General features: G+C 48.1%; 2 protein-coding genes across 3 annotated transcripts; both read right to left on the bottom strand.

Annotated features, from left to right (window-relative positions):
• Nucleotides 1-3,655: 3,655 nt before the first annotated feature.
• Nucleotides 3,656-7,098, bottom strand: LOC136460342 (uncharacterized). The gene is made up of 3 exons (XM_066460080.1): nt 7,056-7,098; nt 5,518-5,675; nt 3,656-4,225 (listed from the first exon to the last, which is right to left on the bottom strand). The coding sequence occupies exons 1-3, from the start codon at nt 7,096-7,098 to the stop codon at nt 3,656-3,658; spliced, it is 771 nt and encodes a 256-aa protein (XP_066316177.1).
• A 2,024-nt stretch (nt 7,099-9,122) lies between these two features.
• On the bottom strand, nt 9,123-16,125 carry LOC136461860 (metal tolerance protein 7-like). 2 transcript variants are annotated; one of them, XM_066461190.1, is made up of 6 exons: nt 15,685-16,125; nt 10,786-10,901; nt 10,407-10,652; nt 10,053-10,133; nt 9,743-9,973; nt 9,123-9,645 (listed from the first exon to the last, which is right to left on the bottom strand). In XM_066461190.1, the coding sequence occupies exons 1-6, from the start codon at nt 15,833-15,835 to the stop codon at nt 9,301-9,303; spliced, it is 1,170 nt and encodes a 389-aa protein (XP_066317287.1). In that variant the 5' UTR covers nt 15,836-16,125; the 3' UTR covers nt 9,123-9,300. The 2 variants fall into 2 exon arrangements, with proteins under 2 accessions (XP_066317287.1, XP_066317286.1); XM_066461189.1 differs by lacking the exon at nt 15,685-16,125 and adding an exon at nt 12,090-12,736.
• Between the last annotated feature and the right edge of the window lie 3,888 nt (nt 16,126-20,013).

Raw genomic sequence — 20,013 nt, 5'->3', positions numbered from 1 at the left:
AGTATCTTAAGGCCTCGCTTTGAAGTGACGCGCGAAACAGCAACATATAGCTGGCCATGACTGAAAACAGGACCTTTTAAGTATACGCCAACATGTTCTAAGGTTTGGCCTTGACTCTTGTTAATGGTCATGGCATAACAGACTTTGACCGGGAACTGGCGTCTTTCCAAAGTAAATGGCAGTCTCATATTTTTAAGTGTTAGACAAATTCTTGGTATGTGTACTATGTCACCAATATGTGTGCCGGTCATTATCTTTGCTTCTATTAACATCTCACCTATATTTGTGACAATCAGTCTTGTGCCGTTACATAGACCACCTGCTTGATCAAGGTTTCTAAGCATCATTATTGGCACACCTTTTTTAAGACAGAGGCGGTGCTGTGGGAAATTGTTTCCGTTTATTGAATTTAGAAATTCAGTAGGATACAACAGATTAAAAGAGTCATGGGTATCTGGGGATTTAGCAATTCTATCACAGCTTAGGTACTCCTTCTCTTCCCCAGGTATCAGGGACACCACGTATGAGTTAATAGTATCTACAGCTTCGTTTGTTAGGGTCAAGATGGCCCACGCCTGGAGGTAGTATGCATCAGCATACTTGGCACCTAGATCTGGGTAGATGGAACTAACCATAAAGGCGACCTTATCTTCTTGTGGCATGAGCAGCAGCTCACGCAGAATTTTAATTCATGTTCCCTGGGTCTCACTACTGGTGCCTAAACTCTCAATCTTGCCCTCACCAATATCTAGCACCCATTTGCTAAACTCAGCAATCTCTTTCTGCGACTCGTTGTCCAGGTCTTGTCTATTGAGCCTCATATTTGTAGTAAGTGACAAAATCTTAACATGTTTCCATAGAGAAGAGTTTACTATCGCATCATTGACAATCTGGGGTCTATCACCACCTGGAACCACAGGCAGAATTTGGCGAAGATCACCACCTAGAACAACAATCTTGCCACCGAAAACTAAATTCGCAGCACCTTCTGTGCGGTGTGACAAGATGTCTCTAAATGTTCTATCTAGAGCTTCAAATGCATGCCTATGTGTCATTAGAGCCACATCCCAAATGATAAGAGATGCAGATTCAATCAACTCGCACAACTTAGAGCCACGTTTTATATCACAGACCGAAGCTTCATCTAGATCACATGGCAGCTTGAATCGTGAATGAGCAGTCCTACCCGCAGGCAACAACAATGAAGCGACTCCGGATGAACCAACAGATAGCACAATCTTTTGTTGAGATCGCATATAAGCAACTATGGATTACCACAGAAAAGTTTTTCCAGTCCCCCCATAGCCAGATACAAAGAAAAACCCTAGTTCATTATGTAAAGCAGCTTTGGTGATTACAGTAAATGCATTAAGTTGTTCTGTGTTTAGCTTGCCAACCAAATTTTCAGCGTCACGCATTGCCAGATGACTATCATATGACAGGGCCTCTTCGATGAGTCTATTACCAGGAATATCTTCAAAGTTTTTAGTTTTCTCAGGCAAAGCATGTTCCCGCATTTTAGCCCCGTTTCTCTGGAAAAGAGCATGAATATCATCAAGCAGATAGTTTCTAAGGTCCTCATCACACACATGGAATTTAGGATTACCCATATTGTCTCTAAGACGGTACTGTATATCGTCAGCTAGGACTCTCCAAACTTTTTCAAAGAAGGCACGTTCATCCTTGACCTCACAAAACAACAGCATAGTAACAAACAGTTTTCTAAGCTGTGGTGATGTTGCCCAAGCAGCGGCCTCATCAAAGGCACTATACCATTCCTAATCATCACCAAGTAGGCCACGAGCATTACACGCCAATCTAAACGTAGAGTAGACAACGTCGTTGTATGTTCTAACCTCTTCGAAACTTCTAGCGCCTTTGACCACGAGGAGCAACATTCTAAGGAAATATCTCTCACCAACTGAAGGGTGTACATAGTATAACCTCCCTATCTTACCAGGACCTCGTCGCCTCTGATCCCAGAATCTAGAAGAGCTATCCCATTTCCAACGTGAAGGGAACTCACAATATGTGAGGTCTCTACCAGCATCGCTTTGTTGGTTGGCCACAAACCATTCAGTTAACATTGTTTTACGAAGAAATTCTAATCTAGCAACATCAGTTATATCAGTGGATTCATCATAAACAATGTAGTTGTCATTTGGAAGATGCACAGGCAACCTTTCTACAGCCGGATAGTGTCTATGTATATCAAAACCAAAAATTCACCAACAGGCATCCTGCTCGCATATATATCTACAATCTAGGTACTCCTAAACCTCATTAATCGTTTTGGTTTGTTCATCATAGGGTGCTGGTTCACTGCTCCGTATTCTCTGTATATAAACCTTGCCACGGTCAGGACCTTTAGTAACATATTTGAATAGGTATTTAATGAAAATGCCCTTGTTACACCACTCTACATTGATATGGGCCTGGTACTTTTTAAGCAAGGTCATATTGTATGGAACAATGGAACTGCTATCTAGCCTTTTGCCACCTTTTTCAACATATCTCTTGTTGTCAGATCTCCTATACAGAGCGAAGCCATTATCATCAATTACCGTTTCAGTTTGGTATTTTTTTGGAAACCGTTTTGAACATTTATCTTTTTTTCATACATGGACAGGTGGGGTGGTTTGCGCCACATGGACCATGCACCAAATGCTCAGCCACCAGTACATATCCAAGAGGGTCTGTATGTGGGTCAGGAACCTCAGCACTTATGAATTTATCTATGAATGCAGGCGTTGGGTGTGAGGTATCTTGTTTGAGCCAAGCAATTATATGAGCATGTGGGAGGCCACGCTTCTAGAATTCCACAGTGTGCAGCACTAACAAACAAATGAGAAGAACAATCATAAAAAACAAAGATACCTAACCATGGCCAAAAAAGAAAGGAAAATCTACCCAACGGCACAACCTACCAGCACTGACAGGCCCAAAGGTGGTGCCATCTCGTATATCACCTAGAAGCTCCTCAAGCTTCATATTGTAGACCCTGACCACTATATCTGCTCTATCAGTTGATTTCTGGCCAGGTTCAAATGACAGCGCCGCAGCAATCTCTGGCCACTTTGGATTACAGGTGAATGTCACAAAGAAATCAGGCGGGCCATGAACTCTATAGATAGCAATTCCATCATGATAATTTTGGATCATATACCGCCAGCCACCAGTATGGGAGGCCGGCAGCACAGTTTTTTTTTCCAATCTCGCCTCCATCTACACATCCTTTATCAACCGCATCGATTATGCCCTGAAGAGTCTCTACACGCAGCTTTCCCTGATTCTTGAGCACATACCAGAGTCTATTTTCATCGATACAAGCACGTGCATCAACCTTGGCCTGAGTGGACAAGGCACCATAGCACAAGAACGGATTCGACTGGCCTTTTCTATAGTGGAAACAATGGCGGTAGTAATCTTGCATTGTTACTTTGGCACGCTTGTTCTCGCCCGATGTATCTACCCCACTATAAGGCACACCGACCTGGAAACCACGCTCACCATAAGGAAAGAGAAGGGGGTACTGTAGGGCCATGAAAGCAGGATGCAAAGAAGAAATATGCTCTAAATGTCCGGATCTAGGCTGCACCACAATATCACGCTGAAAAGTATCTAGCGTAAAATCACCCACAACAAGCATGGCAAGCTAGTCAATAGTAGGAAGATTATACTGAACTGGATCTCCCTCCCTGGCACCAATAAGTCTTACTATGAACTCTTCATCACCATTTTCTGCCAATCTATCTCTTGTCAGCCTAAACTGTCTAGCCAATGGGTTGTGGTCATCTAACATCTTGACCAAACGTTCAGCTATCTTTGGGTCAAGAGACTCAGACGAGCGTTCATCTGGGTGCAGCGCACGGAACCTATTCTTCACCTCGTTCGCTGTATCATATATATAGAGCTGCAAGAATTTCGGTGAGTTGCCATTGGCTGGAAGAAGAGGTCCTATATGATGATGAACCTGGCCAGACACTTTGAACACAGGAGGGCCACGACCATTATTCATAGATCTATCAATGTTTGCACCCATGGATGTGAAAGCAAACAGGCAATTGTACTGGCGTATATTCTTTATGAACTGTCTACAATTAGCATCACCATCAAATCTGGCCAGCGAAGCAATGGGTTCAGGAGGTTCTCTAAAAGGAGGTATTACTACTTTGCCACCCCTACAGCATGAATTGTAAATGACCCTGCCATCTCTTAAACTGGACTGACCAGCAGCACACTCACGCAACCAAAATATGGCATCACAGTGTCTACACGTATAATCTGGCGCCCCATAAGACGAACGGCCGACATAGGAATCTAGGCACAGGCGTGGGCCACCCCAAAGCATCCGCGAGCACAAAGAACATGAAAATAGACACAAAATCAGCGAGAGGATGGCATTTAGTAACCTAGAAGAACAACAGTGAACCTAGCAAAAAATTAAGCCAAACCTTTAAGCGCATCAATATACTCTTGGGTGAAGTGACCACACCCGGATGCACCAGCACCATCTAAAGGGCCTAATAAAGCAAAACCGGGCCAACATAGCAGCCACATCAGTATGGGTGTATCTAAAGAGAAACCAGCTAGGATGGCGACCTAAAGAGTGAACACCTGACTTGGCAATCTTCTTCTGGTTTAAATACTTCCTCCGTTTATTCCGACACTCAGCAGCTGGGAGCGTGCTGGGTATATAGTATGCACCCTCCGCTATAGGAAAGTGACACTTAAGTATCCAAGACCAACATGGCTGTAGACTAAATAGAACACGGGAAGCACGGCAAGAAACACGTACACTGTCTCTTGCGGGGAGCAGAGTTCGAAGGGGCAGTTATCCATGAAGAAGCTAGGGAGGTCAAAAGCAACGAAACAAATAAGAGATGCTTCAATGGTCTGACCAATGGGCTATAACCATGAAGATTACCAAAAGAGCAGCACAGACACATACATGACTCTCCAGGAACAAGGCGAGATGCAGGACGTGCACGACGACTCGCCATCTGGGACCAACTACAGCAAACGTCAGAGAAGGCCGATCATGTGACAAACTGCAGCACCTGGCTGTTAAGAAAAGGAAAGCTCGAAAAGAGCTCTATGGCCTATGGCAAGCTCCAAAAGAACTCGTACATCTTCTGCAGGAAACCTATGGCTGCCCAGAAGAAAAAGCTACAACAGCGCCGGACCGGGCCAACACAAGGTAAATCTAGCTCGACGCCGTACACTGGCGTTCCATCTCCGGTAAACTCAATAACCATGGCTGCATACGGCAAGCCACACCGGGCCACCACACCCTGCAACAGCGATAGGTAGGACGCACCCACAAAGAATATTGATCCGTCTTCCCTCTGTGAACCCGAGCACGGGAAACAGCAAACAAGAATCGGAAAGGAGGAAAAAAAGAAAACACACCGACCACAAGACCACACGGCGCAACATGTAAGCATTTTGGCCATTGAAAGCGACAAACAAATCAAAGAAGAAAGGTACAGGCGAGAGTGCGGAAAAGGGGTATACCAACACGTCGAGGACGCAGCCTGTTGTCGCCCAGTCGCCAGCGGCGCTCCCACCTGGCAGCCGCACGCCCCAAGACCTCGTCAGCAGCCCGCTCCCAGTGTCGCCGCGCTCCGCCTCGTCAGCACCCCGCCGGTGGATCTGGATCTGGCCCCAAGCACCTGCAAATCATACGCAGTGCGGCGGCACCACACGACACAGCGGCGGCGCCGGGTACCCACCGGATTAGATGGTTCTGCCGGTAGAATAGAGGAGGAGGAGGAAAGGGAAAGGCGGCGAGTCCCACACCTGAGGCAAATGGCAGAGTTTAGAGCGGAAATCGAGAATGGAGGCTGAGGAGCTCTTTTATCGTCGCCGTTCGTCCCTTCAGAGCGGGCTGGGAGACGTTGTGGAGTTCGGAGCCGTGCGAAGGAGGAGGAAGCAGGAGACGCTGCACGCGAAGGAAGCCGGCCCCACTGGCAGCGGCACAGGGTCGGCAATGGGCAGCGCCGCTTCATATTCCCAGTCCCATCGAACCCAGCCCAAAAGTACCGAGAAAGCCGGCACATGATCTAAGAAGCTGACCAGTGGACCACCTAGTGCTAAGCCAATAAGCAGACGACAACGAAAAAAGAGCCCCGTGCAAGCTCCATAGCTCCATACCGTGGAGGCCCAACTGACGTGCGGAGCCCATGCCGTGGGTGCCGACTCGCAGCGTAGCAGGAACTGACCCAGCGCCTTCTCGCCAATGAGCACACGACAGCGCCCTGAGGCACCCAATCTGGCGACGACAACAGACGGAGCGCTGACCGCACAGCCGGTTCGTTGAACAACGGTCTTGCGCAGACGGGCAAAACGGCACAAGAACCACAGATCACGAATCAGACGGGCATTTTTTTTTTTTTTTTTTGCTACCGTGGACAAGCTGGCCTCGCGAGCTGGCCACAACGAATTTACACTTTAAATTGGTGGTGGGCTGCAACCGCATTGATCGGCAAGCGCGCAATCCTGCAGAGCAGCACAGGGCAGCGGCACACAGGCACACGCCAACGCCACATAGCACTGCAGTCTGCAGATACATGAGGCTGTTCAAGATTTCTAATACCCCACTATTCCTGACTTTAACTGTTTGTGGGTACATCAGCACAGCATATTGTTTTGAAAGCAAGGAATAGAGGAATTGCCCGCAATGCATATCACTTATTTGATCAACAATGTATAGTTCATGTCAATGTGGAGATTTGTTACAACCGGCTGATCTGCTATAGATGCGCCTGTTCTGTTGCTGGATTGGCAATAGTAGTGCCGTGTGCAATTCTATCCAAGTGCTCTGGAGAGCAATTAGCGGCAATGGGTCAATGAAATATCTCAAGTAAATTAATGCACTTATCCTCGCTTTTTTTGTGACTACGGGCCGACCTGCGCTTTCGGGCCTGTAACTCGGCTGCAGCGCCTCTTAGAATCGGCCCACTAGCCTCACAAGGCCTCCTCCTCCTAGCAAGCCCACGCAGCGCTTGTTCCCTGACAAGAAGACCCCAGACTCTCACTCGTGGTTCATTCACCTCTCCGTCTCCGGTCCGCAGCGCGCTCCTCCAACGCCGGCATCCGCGTAGTCGCCGGCGCCGCCCGCGCTTGAAGCTAAGGATCCCTCCTCTCCGCCGCTTGGAGACTCAGTCTATTGAGTTCCAGTTCAGGCAGGACTACACAGCGCGCAAAGAAACAACGCCACCGGCGGTACGTAACCTAACCCCTGCTGTCCTGCACCTGAAGCCATGCTCCTCTGCTCTCCTAGTAGCAGCTTTTTATGATCTTCACGCTGTGTTTGTCTGTTACTGTCGATTTTTATTGTGCTATGGCCTGCGGGAAATTCGTGGAGCAAGCTATTGGTATTCTTGTGCTGATTGGTTTCTGGGGCATATCGTCGAGCATGATGTGCGGTTCTGGGGAGGAGCCTATGAGTATTTATCTCCGCTGTGACTGAAGTAGACAAGTAGCTAGCGCCGAACTTTGATTTCCTGAACTCCTTGTGCTGCAACATTGTAGTAAGCAAAGTTATTTTTTTTTCCTCGCCATTTTGAATTGGAGAAGGTTGCTGTCTGGCGTGCAAGGTATACATTGATTTGTAAACCCACGTCTGCTAATTAAATTAGGAATAAGTGGATTACCATAAAGATGCCTTGTTTAGCATCATAGCATCTGCTTTCATGTTTCATCTGTCATGGTTGCACGTTTATAAAGTGCAGACTTGGACCAGTTTTGCAAATAGACATTCTGCTAATACCTACAGTACACCTTTCCCCTGAGTCCCCAGCATACTGCTCATACTATATTTGTACTCATTGGGTAGCCTGTTTATCTCACTGCACTGTATCCTGATGTCGGGGTCTGATATCTGGTGCAATTTGGTGGTGACATGTTCCTTTTTCCTAATCTAGAATAGAATGGGTGGTTCTTGTTCATATTTTCTTTACCAAACAGTCATTTGAGTGAACATATGTACACTAGGCCCATGGATGGTAGAATTTCCGGTCTTTGTATGGCACATTTTGTCCTGGGTCAGAAAGGTGATTGGATATTAGACTGTCAATTGGTTATATGTTGTGATATTTTTTTCAATTTTAATGTTCAGCAGATGGACGCTGAACAATAAATCAATGCATAAGTTCATGTATGTTAATCCTGAACTGTGACTCTGTAATTTCGTTGCCTTGGTAATGAAATTCGGTTTTACCGGTGTGGAAAAAAAATGTATGTTAATCCTACTGGACTGCTCAGGCTATAAACTAATTCACACGTATCAATACTTTGTTAGGGTTAGATTAGCATATCCTTAATTTGGAAATGAAAGGAATGCTGTGCCTAATTGTTCTCATTCCAGAAACCAGGCAGGAGGCATTCAAAGCAAGTTACAGTTATCTCTGAACAGCTGGACCTCTTACCAACCTCAGCCACATCAGTGGAATTTATCTGTCAGCAAAGAAGCCAAGGATCAAGATGGCACTGCGACGGGCACTAGGATGGTCGGAAGGGGAGGTTATGCGACCAGAGTCAAAGCCCTGCTCCCGGTTGATGCGGCAGACTGCTGGCATCTTCTCCGTTGGCGGTGGTCTGGCTTTCTGGGTGCTCTGCCGCCTTCACTATGGTCAATGTTCCTATCCATCCTGCTATCTCCTTAAAGCTTTTTGTTGAACTCCTGCATCTTGTCAGCAGTAGTTTTCTTTCTCATTGGGGTCAACCTAGAACTCATACCATTTTGCTGAGACGTCTCTATTCTGTAGGTCCAAGAATAACTATTCCAAGGAGTCTCAGGTGGGCGTCATGCGGAGCAGTCTCTATGAGCGCGACATCAGCCTTGCTTGTGCGGCTCTTTAGCCCAGAGTGTGAACCTCAAAACATAGCTGCCTTTGACAAACCTGAACTAAAGGCCGAATAGCATAGTCGAAAATTGGTGTTAAATCTACCAAGACCTATCCAAGTTTTTGTCCTTATAATAATCCTGGCAGTTCCTGTAAGATACTTTTGCATGATATACAAATCGCCATGAAGTGTTATGTAATGTCATCATTTGAATTAGCATTACTGGCTACCATGTATGGTAGATTTACATCCGTAAGTCGGTAAGTGTGAGATAGTGTAGATGCTCTGAGATTGAAATGTTGTATCGCTGGAATTCAGAAACTGACGATCTACATACAATGTAACGATCTATCACACGACAAAAAAACATCTGCCCTTATAAAAGAGTTGTGGACAAAAAAAATCTGCCCTTATAAAACAGCTGGTCTGAGCTCTGAGGTAACCACGCACTCAGACCTCGGCCTTGTGCTCGGGCCGGTGCGTGAACTCGAAGTCCACATGGACGAAGGCGCGCTCGACCTCGGGCAGCTGCTCCAGCTTCTCCTGCAGCGACTCGCCGATGTTGTGTGCCTGGCTGAGCGGCATGTTGGCCGGGAGCACGATGTCCACCTCCACGAAGTAGTGCGTGCCGAAGGTGTAGGCTCGCACCGTGTCGATGTGCTGGATCTCCTCCTGGTGGTTCCAGATCAGGTACGTGAGCTTCGTCAGGTACTCAGCCGGCGCCGACTTGCCGATCAGCGTGCCCACGTTCTCCATCACCGTCCGCGCCCACGTCGTGATCGTGTACAGCGCGATCTACATTTTTCACGGTTCATTGCAGTTAGTTTATTCTGACGACACTGTTCTACAGTAGTTCGCAAAATTTAGATGACAGTATTGCAACTCTGCTTACCAGTATGGCGCCAACTGGGTCCATCCACCATTTGTACCGGACGGCGAGCAGCGCCGAGACCAGGCCGACCAAGTTTGTGATCACGTCGAAGAAATGGTCCTGAGCGTACGCCCTCACGATCTCGTTCTTGAACGTTCGGCAGTAGAGCATGAGGAATAACTTCACGACCGCAACAGAGGACATGCTGCTGACCATCCAGATCTCTTGCTTGAGCCCGAATTTCGCGTGCTCCTGATTGGGTCATCGCATAGGCAACCAAGTCAGACATAAGATTTAATGTTACGATAATTGTGAACCACAGATCATGTACCTGAGTTATGAGCTGGCGCCCTGATTCGATCAGCACTTGGAAGCCAAGTGTGCCCATTACTGATGCGAAAATTATTATTCCCTGCAACAAATGTCAAATTATTCAGTTTGCTGGCAACAAAAGTCGACAGTCTGAATGATCTAGGTATTGTGGAACTCAGAAATACGCCAGTGTGTAGCTCATTCTAGCTATGCTTTCTGAGGTAAACTGATTCTGAGGAATGGACAAGAACACAAAAGTTCAGAACTGACAGATGAGTAGGCTTTCTAATGTCATGCAAAATAGGTATCACCTTTAGTTTATATACGATAAAAATCAAACAAAGTAATTCGGTTTGACGAACAATGTCCTTACCACTGGTTGCATGCGCCGCTTTCCAATCGGATAGTTGTACTTATTGGGCTTTTTCATTTTGTGCGCCGTGTACCAAAGTATGAACCCTGACAGGAGGTCCAATAGAGAGTCCAGGGTCGACGCTATAACCGCCATGGATGAACTTTCGATTGAAGCAACGACTTTTGTGACAAAGAGGATCAGATTGATTACATTCGACACGTTAATAGCAAACCTCTCGCTCTTTGCCAACTGCTTCTGCTCTTCCTGAGAACAGAAGAAGCAGGTATAGTTCACACCATATATCTTATAATAAGGGAAACAACATCGATGGTCTCGGTGCATATTCCATAATCGCATAAAACTGTACATAACGGTAAATCTGTAGTTGGGCTTGCACCTCGGAAGGAGGATTCTGATCTACGCCACCAAGTTCGTTCATGGTCTCCATTTCGCTGAAATCCTTCAGTAGATTTTCCTGTTTCTTGTAGTACTTTGCGATCTTCCTCTGCTTCCCTGAGATGAGGAACTGAACTGTCAGAGGTGGTGCAGGACAAAACAGAACCAAAGGAAAAACAATGATCGATTAACCAAAGGTAACTTGGAAAACATCTTGTCCAACCAAAGGGTTGAGCTTCCTATATACTCCAGTATCATCTTTTATTAAGGGCACGCAAAGTGCTTTGCCAACTGACTTTTACGCACGACATGATCCAGTCTTACCACACATTTGAAGACATAAGAAGCAGCTTGTCTGAAACACAGTGAGAGTCTGAGAGGTAATTTGTGCTGGCCAAATGCACATTATCGGCTATGCTTGCAGTCAGGAGTCTGAGAGGTAATTTGTGATGGTCAAATGCACATAATCGGCTACGCTTACAGGCAGGATTCAGGACATCGGTATGATCATGGAGACAAGGACAGTCATGTCCACCAAATCAAAGATTAAATTAAGGCAACCAATGGAAATAGTAGTGTACATGACAAAGTGCCGTTTGAATAGGCATATTATGTGTGGTGGGAATTGAAAACAAAGACTTGTCATTGTCATATTTTCCTCTGTAACACAATAAACGCATTGTTTTCTGAAGGAATTTGGAGCACCTACCCTGTCACCACCAGTACCTTTGTGCGGTTAGATTGTTTACTTCCACTACAAAGATATCGGAAAAGCTGCAAGTACTTCCACTACGGGCCTGTTCGCGTGAACTTATCAGCAGCTAGAATCTACACGACAAAACAGCTTCAGCCGACTTATCAGCCGGCTTTGTGTGGTGGCGGCTAAACTTTGACGTTTAAATTCGGTGAAACAACCTAAGGTTGTGGTAGAATGAAAATCAGTAGCTGCTCACACCTGCCAATGGCGTCGAGAGTTGCAGGCACATAAAAGAAGAGCTCTAACTTGAGAATCAATGCCATAATTTATAGAGCCGCCAAATCATCAACAGCGACGAGTTGTGAGCTCAGTTCCAATAGCCTTGCTGTCAATTTTCTTGTGGAAGGATTTTTGTCGTTCTCCTACTACACTAATAATGAGATTGCCTTATATGAAGAAGACAGAAACTGCGCGGCGAAACCGAACGCAGACGGGAGCAAACAATAATAAGAATTGGCGCAAGAGACAAAATGAAAGATGGAGGGGGGGGGGGGGGGGGGGGGGGGGGGGGGGGGGGGGGGGGGGGGGCGGGGGTGCGTGCGGCGCACCGTGCGAGCCGCCGACGAAGATCCTGGCGTAGATGGGCGGCGGCTGGCGGCGGAAGCGGTCCGGGACGCTGAAGCCGCCGCTGTCCATGCGCAGCCGCCACGACCCGGCGTCGCCCTCCTCGCCGCCACCGTCAACGCCGCGTCCTTGGTTCGGGCTCCCCATGGTCTCCGCGCCACCCGCGGCTGGAGTCGGCAGGCTTGGCTAGTGGCCGCCGCGTGCAAGTCGATCAGCTCTGCCTCTGCTCGGACTCACCGCCTCCGCGCCTCGGGAGACTTCACCGCCGCTCGCGTGCCCAAGAACGGAAAGGTGCGGGACGCAACGCAACGTTTCAGATCAGCCTAGGGCCGCCTTTGGCGTCGTGGCCCAATCGTGCGTACGCCACGCGCAGGGCCAAACGGGGAACGCCCGCGTGTTGTGTCCAATCACGAAGCGTCTAAGCGGCAGGCGACCCAGGCGGTGTTTCGCTGCCTCCCCACTTGACCGAATCTGGACCTGTGCCGGCATGCCGTAGATAAGGTTCCGTTTCCTTTTTCCCCGGGACGGAAAGGGAATGCGACCCGGACCGGACCGCCGGACGTGACGGGGTTAGGCGCCGCAGGCCATCGATCTCATCCTCTCCGCCTCCCCTCCTCCATGAGCAGGACCACGGGGAGAGAACGAGACAGAATTTGAGACGGCACCGCGCGCAGCCACGGCCACGCACGGAGTAAGCCCACCTGCCCTGCCCAAGTGGCCGCCGCTGGCGAAGGCGTCGAAACTTCTTTGAGAAAGCGACCTTGACCGACGTAATAGTGCCAGTGGTTCCATATAGCTTTCCACTTTCCGAAAGCAGATGGTTGCGTCTTGGTAGTACTTATCTGGGAGTAGTAAAGGCCTCCCCGGAAATTCTACAGGCCACGCATGCAAAGAAGACGCGGGAACGTATATCCACCAGCACGAACCTTTTGCCAAACCTTTTTACCATTCCATGAGACGAGGCATCAACATTTCTCACCACAACTCATGTTTCAGCAGGTTCTTTAGCCTTTTGTTAGCCTAAGGACTTTGGGAGACACTTTTGACGACCCTCTGCGAAGCCATCGCCAGTGATTTTGGATGATGCACGTCCACATGGAAGCTGGGGCTCCAAGCCAGCATGGAGCGATGGGCTGGCCTTATCTGCGAGCCCTTGCTTGCGTCACTCAACTTGGCTTAGTTTGTGGTGCGTTTTTGTCTTTCGGCTACATCTTGACCAGCGTAATTTAGCATGGCAGGGTTATTAAAATTATACTTTAACCTTTTATTTACTTTAATTTATATTGTTTATAGTTGTAAACTTATAATTACTCAAAAGTACTTCTCAAATTTAATTTTACTAAATTATGGGTTAATAAAATTTGAATTTGAATTTACATGAGCGCCTTATAAAGTGGGATAAGAAGGAATACGAGCGCAGGTAAAGATTTTGCTAGTCACATTTAACTATACTATACTGCAAAAACTGCACATAGTGATACAGCACAACGGGATAAAGATTAGGCCTTCGTACTCACTAATACGTTTCCATGGCTAAATAGGGCTTGCCTGGATTCGAGCAAATTATGGAAGCTGGCTTCTAGAAGCTACCTAGGGATCCAAACATTTCTAATAACTTCTAGCCAACTTCTACAATCAGGAGCCTCTAGATTCCACGATCTACTAAGCTGAGGAAATCTAGCATCTTTTCAACTTTTGGATCCAATTTGGCCGATCTGTACATTGCCTTTTGGCCCATCTGGCCAAGAGATGAAGGGCATTATGGTACTTTTGCTCTACAGACCTGTCTACCCTAGCTTTTGCGATGTATGAATCCAAATGGTAATTTTGCTCTACAGACCAGTCTACCTCGGCTTCAGCGACACATGAATCCAAATAGGTCTCTTAATTGAGCTTGTATGATCCAGCTTTTAACAATCTAACTTTTAAAGCCTAGCTTCTACAATCCATGGGTATCTAAACGCAGCCGTAGTCCAGCTGCACGAAACCTTTCAGCATTTTACACGGATCATTCTTTACTCCTGGCATCTAGCATATCCTTTACTCGCACGAAATGTGACGCGTGCGACGCCAAATCTGGCGAGGCTGCCGAGTTGCGTGCATGCACTGAAGCAATCAATGCGCATGCTGCGTACCGCGTACGTACGTACGTGGAACACAGATACAGCAGCCCAAACCATTTTTTTTAAACGAAGGCCAAAACAATTCTCTCTCGATCGTTGTCGTACCCATGCGGTTCGCCGACAGAGATTTCATTTATATATTTGCGCCAAAAACAAGCGTGATTGGACTTCTCTAAGCGATTACGTCGTCCTAAGCGTCTTGTAACGTTCCCATAGTCCATAGGAATGCCCTCGACCGTGTCCATGACAAAAACGAGAATAGGCTTCAATCGAAAACAAGCAGCATGTTCGGCTGGTGCTGATACGATCGTATATTACTGCTGGCTGGTTTGGTGTGAGAGAAAAATATTATTCTGGCTAGAAATTTACGATCGTTTACGACCAAGCGAACAGGCTGAAGAAAAGTGTACTAGGACAGGTATAGCTTGCATGCAGCTAGAGATCGACCCAACATTTTTATTCCATTTCAATTCCCTCTTCATCGGTAAAGTCGAACTCAGAAGACGTTCACCAGTTTCACATATGTAAGTATATATCAGATTATGAGTGCGCAGTTACTGGACCGGCCGGGGTTTATTTTTACTACTTCTGTCCAACTCTGACTACGACTACTTTCTCGAGTATATGTTTTTTTTACCAAAATCTCGAGTATATGTTCAGTTTGTATGAGACATATATATATAGTAAATCGCTAATGTTTTCAAACTATGCTCCGAAGAAATATACCGGTCTTATCTGTTCTCTTGTACGTTCACTGCCGATATATACTCGCAGAATATGGACACAAATCGCAAATCAAGTTCTCCGAGCTTAAATATAAAACGTAAAGGAATTCAGAAGAAAAACACAGGAAACAAGCAGATCATCCGGGACTAGCTCCGGGCTACCGGAGCGTGCAACATATATAAGGACCGCGAACAAACTAAAATACAGACCACTGCTTTCATGACAACAATTTTGAACGCACTAGAAGTATGTAACTATCGCCACTTTGATACTTTGAACTTTTGAAGTGTGGAAGCAGGGCCATGCATGCACGGCATGATTGATGAAAGGATCACACACACAAAAAAAAGGTGTATACAATTATACGGTCCACATGGGACTCCACTAAGCACCGTTTTTATTGTTGTTATCGACATAGTCGGTTTGCCACCATGATCTTTTCGGTGGTATATTATCTTGGAGTTAACTAACCGAGGTCACTAAGAGAAGCAAGAATTGTGCCTGCTTGCCTTAGCAGTTTCAGTCAGTTTCTTCTGCCAGTTGATCAATCGATCAGTTACGAGTTACCATGAGACACGGAACGTGAACACGAGATACGTACTAACCCGGGACAATAACTAGCGCCATTTGATCTGCCGATCGAACTGAATATATATTGCAGACATGGAGTAGTTGTGCATGCATGCAGATCAGAGGATCGAGCGAGTTGAGGGGGTGCGGGGTGCCGTACCGTGGCTGCGGAGGAAGACCCTGGTGACGAAGGGCGGCTCCTTGGGGCGCTCCGGCATCTGGAAATCGCTGACGTTGAGCCGCCACGACGCCGCCGGCCCCGCCATTCCTCCCCCCGCCTTCAGCCCCTCCTTGTGGTCGCCGTCGCCCATGCCGCCCGGCCCCGTCGTCAGAGCCGTCGGCCGTCGCGCCCGACCGCAAGCCTAGCCGCCCAGCCAACACGGAAGAAGAAATGGACTAGCGCCCGCAGAGCGTCCGCGACAGACGGCAGGAGGAGAGGGTCGGCGAACTGTGTGGTGGTGGTGGTGCTGGTTTATATATAGATGAGCAGTTATAGTGGTGGTGGCCACACTCCCACAACACACAGATCTGAAGCATGCGCAACGGCAGCGCGGCAGGGACGGCGAGGTGCGCGCCGCGCGCGTACATACGTTGTCCCGTCCGTTGCTGCTTTCATTCCACGCGCCCCTTGTGCTTTCTTATTATCCGACGAAGGGCGCGGATCAGAGGCGGGCAGGGGGAAGTGGCGCGGTTGGGGTGTCGTGACGGCTTGATGGATTTGGTGCAATGCATGCCTCGCTTTAATTTGCTGTACGCTAGCGCCCGTCCAGTCGCCTTTGTTACAAAAGCCTTTGTTGAGTCGCGACAGGCCTCCGGTCACCACCCCCCCCCCCCCCCCTCCATCAGCCGGTCAGGTCACAGACTCCGTCACACGACACAGCGCGGTAGAGAGGGTACTCCTGCGCCTACCAGAATGGAAGCTGATGCGGAGGGAGCGAGTTGAAGGCACGTACGTCAGTGTCCAGTACGTGCTGCTGACTGCTGTGCTGTGTGCTGTGCGGCACCCACCCATTTTCACCTCGGCGGTATCTATCCAGATGCAGCGTGCCGTACCGGGTTTTGTGCTCTGACTTGGACTGACCGACTGACCCACGAACGGTCGTGTGTCTCGCTATAGGTTGGTTCCGCATTGGGACACTGTCCTCCATCATACGGACTACGGTTGGTCTACAGAACGGGTCGAAGCTACACGACCTTGTATTTATACGCGCGTCGTGGACGTATGCATGCATACGTTACGCGCCGCAGGGCGGCCTCAGAGGCTGATCAGACGTGTCCATTTCTCGCGCGCACCGCGCGTGCTTTGGCCATGTTCGGCTTATTCCATATTCGGCTTGTTCAGCTTCAGCTAAAACAATATTTTTCAGTCAGTTTCAACCCAGTTTCAGACCAGCGAACGGGCCTTTGACGGTACGTTTGGCCTATCAAACGCGGAGGATATATATGCTGATCGGTGCAACTACAATCTTAAGTATGGCGTTACGTCTGCAAGTTGATGTGTTATCGCTGTTGTTCTACTTGTAAAGAGATTAGGGAACGTCGTTGTCATTTTTGGGCGACTACGCCGGCGCCATACATACACAGCTGCGTCGCACACTCTCTCTCCACCAACGGACACCAGTCCGCGTCCAGACGAATTTAGGGATTGGTAAGCCCTATGCTATGCCCCCTCTCTATGACGAAGAGGCCGCAGAGCACGCACTGTCGTCGCGATCACACGGACACACGACACGACCCGCCAACGCTCGAGTGTGTATGCGCTCCGTTGGTCGGTCGACCCGTCGAAGAACATCACACACAGACCGACGCAGCCCCCACTCGTGTGTTAAAAAAGTGCCATAGGCTCATAGTCTATCTATCTATTCTTTAATCAAGGACCGAAACGGAGGAAACACTTGCTTTTGTGTCGTCGCGACTCAGGGCATTGTTTGCTTTCCCTCGTAAGCGCGCTCGAGGCCGAGAGGAGCGGAAAACGCGAGGTAATCCCACCAAACGGTCCGCGGCGCTCGCGTGTCCTGTAGCAGAAATTGAACGTGGCTCGGCGTTTCCCAAAACCTGTTGGGCTGTCGTGCCTGGCATCAGCTTCCCGTTGCATCAATACTGCCAAGCTGCAGGACCATTGTGTGCGGTGTGCCCATAGCCCATAACATGTTTTTTATCGGTTACAACTTGGACGTACACAACCCACACACTCCACACGCGCACACGCATACACACGCAAAGAAGAGATTGGGAGGCGTCATGATGAACGTGGCTCCAGTGCGCGGGAAACGAACAATATCACCGAACGCGCACCCGTGTGTAACCCGGACATTCTGAAAAAAATTTAGAAAAATATGTGATCACCAGGGTTTCAAACCTACCACTGAACCACAGGCCCATTCGCAGCCCTTAACCTGTTGGGCTGTCAGTACGGCGAAGGCCGAACGATGGATGCATCATGATGATTAATTTATGGACCGTGGGCGTGTCACGCTCCGCTAGACAGTTAACATAAATCGTGGGCCTTCACAGGAAGCCACCCTTTTTTTTTAGCAACGATATGTTAACTAGTCTCCTGATTTCGTGGGCTGGGCCGGGTCCGCTACTAACTGGACACGGCTACGGCAATTCTACATCGGCCTCCGTTGGATCACAAACCGTTCCTTCCTACTGCCTCCTTTGCATTACTACGTTCGTGGGCCATAAACCTCACCGAGGCAGATGATGCCATGATGGTTTCGCGTAGGGCCGGGATGTAGGGGACATCGAAAGAGATTGGCAATGACCCGGACCGTGACGGTGACGCGACGCATTTTGTTGTGTGCGAGCCATGTACCCCCAAGATTTTCTGAAATCTCCGTCTCTGTCGACACCGCCCTTCTGTTTCCTGCGTGGAAGCCACAGAAAGCAATCCAAGAAACGAGAGGACAACTCGAGGAGGAGGAGCAGCTGTCTGATCTGCTGTCCATGTCCTCTCCTCCCACAAGCTACTACCGTGACGCGGTGTCCACAAGATCGCATTAAAAATATTCGGCGTCCGGCGACCCAACAGCCACCCACAACCGTAGACGGGACGGGCAGAGCGCGCGGGCGCAGCGCAGAGCACGGCCGCACGTACACGGTACACGTCACCTCAGCCATCACGTCTCGGCTCCACATGTCCCTCACGCACCACGCATATATTCGTCATGTTGGCCGGCTACGAACAGTATTGATTTATCAGTCAAATAAACCGGGCAATAACAGGCCATGTGCCCAACGACTTTGCTGCGTCTACTGCTATCCAAGTCTACGCACAATATCCGCTCTCTCCTAGCCGTACTGCAGTAGCTAGCACATGGTGCCGTGCGGGGCGAGCCGTGCAACGCGTGCACGCAGGCACAGGCAGCGACGGGCTCTCCGGCTCCGCCATTGACAAATGTAGCTCTCGCCTGTTTTTTAGTTTTTTCTCTTATATCAATTCAGTCAGAACAGTATTTTTCAGCTAGTTTTAGCCAAGTTTCAGTAAACCGAACGGAGCCTCTACCTACGGCGTGCGAGTGTGCGGTCCACACAGAAGAGTAGCGCAAACTTATGTCCCGTTCGCTTGGCTGATAAATCATGACTAAAAGTATTGTTGGCTGGTTTATTGTGAAAAAAATACTATTCGTTAGCTAAAAATATGACTTATAAATCAAGTGAACAGAACGTTATGCATGGCTTCCCCATTGTTCATTGAGGGTTTAACGCTACGCCATGTGCATAAAACCTAGCTCTACTCGCGCTAGTTCCCCGGCCCGTCGTCGGTCTCCTAGTCTAAAATAAGCGCCTAGCGTCGTCTTAGTATTGAAATGCATGGAACCTGGCTCTGAATCTAGACAATCTGTGATGCTCGTAGACTAATCGAGATGGTCGGAATCTAAAAGCATGTTCGCTGATCGGTTTCTGGGCTAATATGCCTAGCTGATATTAATTTGTTGTGGGATAAAAATACTGTTGACTGACTGATAAACCATGACTGAAACCAACAAGCGAACATCCTGTTTGCCTCGAATCTTAACGTAGTTCACTCGGACAAGCAACTGATACGTATGTGTTTGAGTTTGACGAGACTCCACGCTTGGTCAACAACTATATGGAGCGAGGATGTATCAGAATGTGTTAGTTTGACGAGACTCCACGCTTGGTCAACAACTATATGGAACGAGGATGTGTCATGTAATTGCTTGATGACTTGACTAGAACCAAAGGTATGGAGTAAGCGCGCTTTAAAATAAGGCAAAAGACTATAGTTCATCCCTTTGGAAGCAGGGGGTGTTTGGTTTCATAGACTAAATTTTAGTCCATGTCACATCGGACGTTCGGATGCTATTTAGGAGAACTAAATATGAGTTAATTATAAAACTTAATTACATAGATGGAGACTAATTTACGAGATGAATTTATTAAGCCTAATTAATCCGCTATTAGCACATATTTACTGTAGCACCACATTGTCAAATCACGGACTAGTTAGGCTTAAAAAATT

This window comes from Miscanthus floridulus, chromosome 6, assembly GCF_019320115.1.
Source record: "Miscanthus floridulus cultivar M001 chromosome 6, ASM1932011v1, whole genome shotgun sequence".
Taxonomy (NCBI): Eukaryota; Viridiplantae; Streptophyta; class Magnoliopsida; order Poales; family Poaceae; genus Miscanthus; species Miscanthus floridulus.
Note: the sequence above shows the minus strand (reverse complement) of the source record. Positions and strands in the feature narration are given on the sequence as shown.